The sequence below is a fragment of the Mesitornis unicolor genome, unplaced genomic scaffold, assembly GCF_000695765.1.
Source record: "Mesitornis unicolor isolate BGI_N332 unplaced genomic scaffold, ASM69576v1 scaffold37494, whole genome shotgun sequence".
Classification (NCBI taxonomy): domain Eukaryota; kingdom Metazoa; phylum Chordata; class Aves; order Mesitornithiformes; family Mesitornithidae; genus Mesitornis; species Mesitornis unicolor.
In genome coordinates this window covers 4,688-7,533 of record NW_010181421.1, presented here as the reverse complement: position 1 = coordinate 7,533, position 2,846 = coordinate 4,688, and the positions used below count along the sequence as shown (strand labels likewise).

The 2,846-nt window shown below is 48.6% G+C and overlaps 1 protein-coding gene across 1 annotated transcript in view; it reads left to right on the top strand.

The window, feature by feature from the left end:
* Nucleotides 1-1,747: 1,747 nt before the first annotated feature.
* Nucleotides 1,748-2,846, top strand: part of PAX5 (paired box 5) — a gene marked incomplete at both ends in the record, with an annotated part of 2,085 nt that continues 986 nt past the window's right edge. Inside the window, 2 exons of the mRNA XM_010183424.1 lie at nt 1,748-1,987; nt 2,638-2,767. Coding sequence (XP_010181726.1) covers nt 1,748-1,987; nt 2,638-2,767 — 370 coding nt within the window. The remainder of the gene's footprint in view (nt 1,988-2,637; nt 2,768-2,846) is intronic.

Here is a 2,846-nt window from a genome sequence, read left to right as displayed (position 1 = left end):
CCCCCCAGCCCCTCGCTATAACCCGGGATGGGGGGGCGGGCTGGGCTGCTCCGGGGGGGATACAGCTCAACTTTGCAGCCGGGGGACGGTCCCGACTTCAGCATCCAACTTCTCGTCGATATTCAGCTTTTTCTCTTCCTTCTGTAGCTGCTCCGTCCTCGCGAAATTACCGGGTTTTGGCTTTATTTATTTTTTTTCTATTTAAAGTAGTTTCAGGCACTTTTTTAGGGGACAGGTTCTCATAGTTTAGGGTTTTTTTGGTTTTGGTTTGTTGGGGTTTTTTTAACCGGCAAATGTCCCTACGATTTAATCTCCTCGAAAAGATGGGGAAAATCAACCAAATCGATCGTTTTCAACTTTTCGGGGAGGAAAATAAGGAAAAAAAATAATACCCTAAGCTGGGAGCAGACGAGATGTCCTTGGCCGGAGCTGGCGAGGGAACAGAAGTGGGGGGACACTTTGTAGCTGTCACCACCCTAAGTGTCATCCTCGCAGCGCATCAACTTTCCCCATCATCTGCTTTATTTTTTCCTTTGTGTTACGGGGTGGTTATTCCGATGTGAAAAAAAAAGGCAAAAATGAGAGCAGGATCCCTTTCCTCGCATTTATTAAAGAGGGAAATTTCATCCCGCCCGTGATCAAGTGGCCAAACTCGAAGGTGCGGAAAACCACGCAGGCTGCAAAACACACAAGCTGGGGGGATTTGCTGAAGTGCTTTTCTGTAGCAAATGAAGTAAAACAGCCGGCAAGGGAAAGGATCAAAGGATTACAACAATATTTGCACAACATGACTGGGAATAATGAAAAGAGAGAGCGGGCGGCGGGTTTAGGACCTCTTGAATGTAAAATCGGGCACTCGAGTGGTATCTGTCGATAATGATATATCCCGGGAGCGCTGGCCGAGTGACTCGGAATTAGCGGTGCATGATTCTCGTTAAATCGCCAGGCAATTTCTGGAATCGACTTTTCTTTGTATAAAGAGAAAAAATCACCCCCCCACCTTCCTCATCCCTCGCCCCCTCCAGCCTTTCTCTAAATTACCCAGCTGAGTTCTTCCCCCTCCTTTTTTCTTTTTCACTTCTTTAATTTCCAGCCTGTGAAATCGTATTAATCTGCAAGATCTACATTGCGAGATATTAAATAAATTGTGGGGTGGGGGAGGATTAAGGAGCCGCTGGTCCCCAGCTCCGCCGCGGCCACGGGGGGATCCGCGCTTGTTCCGCAACTCCCCGACCCGCTTAATAAAACCTCATCAAAACCACGATAAAACAAAAACCCTCAAAGCGGTATTTAAGAGGTTATTTCCAAAAGTTAGTTTGAAAGCATACGCGTTTTTCGAAGCAAGAAGTGGAGCGCGCTTTTGGGGAAGGGAAATGGGAACTTTTGGGGGGCTTTGCGATGCGGTTTTAATTTTTTCTCCTATGGAAACGGCGGCTGTGGTTTAAAACATGGGTGTGTAATGCTAAAAATATGTAGATATATACATAACACAGCGGCCACTGCACAGAGCGTGCGGGCCACGGAATGCTTTTATTTTCCCCTTTATCAATGCGAAAAATATTTCTCGTAATGTGGAGATAAATACTGAGGGCAGGGGATGAGCGAGAGGTTTCTCCCTTCTTTTAAAAATTCAGATACGAAGAGAAGGCGAAGGCGCGGGGAGGGATGCGTTTTGCTGTATTTTTTCCCAGTTTTAACTTTTTTCCCCTTGGTTGTTGGGTGTTTTTCTGGTGTTTCTTTTTCCTTCCCAGTTTCCACCCCGCTGGGCCAGGGCAGGGTGAACCAACTCGGAGGGGTCTTCATCAACGGTCGCCCCTTGCCCAACCATATTCGCCACAAAATCGTGGAGATGGCTCACCACGGCATCCGGCCCTGCGTTATCTCCCGGCAGCTGCGGGTCTCCCACGGCTGCGTTTCCAAAATCCTCTGTAGGTATCAAGAAACGGGCTCCATCCGGCCCGGAGCCATCGGAGGCAGCAAGCCCAGGGTGAGTGCAATGCGGGGACCGAGCTAAACCACCTTCCTTAGGTGAAAAAAAATTAAGATTTCTTTCGGGGGGGGGCTATAAATTTCTCAGAGAAAGAGAGGAGGAAGGGCTTCCTGTAATAAAGGTTTAATAAAACTGCAATTTGCAGGCTCGCATGGATAGAAACCGGTGCCGAGTTGAAGGCTATGAATAAATTAAAGTGATTTTTTTTTTTCAATGTGCAACAAGTGGTGCGCGTTCAAGCATTTGCTTCGGCTCCAGTGTGTGGGGACGAGGCGAGCTGGGGTTTTTTTAGGAATAATAAATCGCTGAGTGGTTATAACTCTGACAAAAAAGCAACCCCTGCACCCCTTCCCTGCATCCTTCCCTCCCTGGGGCTCAAAACAAACTCATCCTTGGCCCCCAGAAAATCTGCTTTTGGGGTGGCCAACACCTGGGAGAGAAGGGCCTTTCTCTAGCTTTTTATCATCCCCTTCCCCCCTCAAATATCTATTTTCAGCCCCAAAACTAGCAGCCAGGGTGAGAAGGGTTGACCTGAGCTGAACAGCTTCTCTTTTCAATTAAAAGCGCTTTTTCCCCCCCCCTTCTCCTCTCCTCATTCCCTCTCTCTGCACACGCGGACACGCACCGGTGTCCCTTGATCACAAAAGCAGGTCGCAACTCCTGACGTGGAGAAGAAAATTGAGGAATATAAACGGGAAAACCCCGGGATGTTTAGCTGGGAGATCCGAGACCGGCTGCTGAAGGATGGGCACTGCGACCGGAGCACCGTGCCCTCAGGTGAGAAGGCAGCTTGGCAAGAAAGACACCTCGATACCTGCAAGACGGTGGAGGGAAATTATTATCACCCCTAAAAATG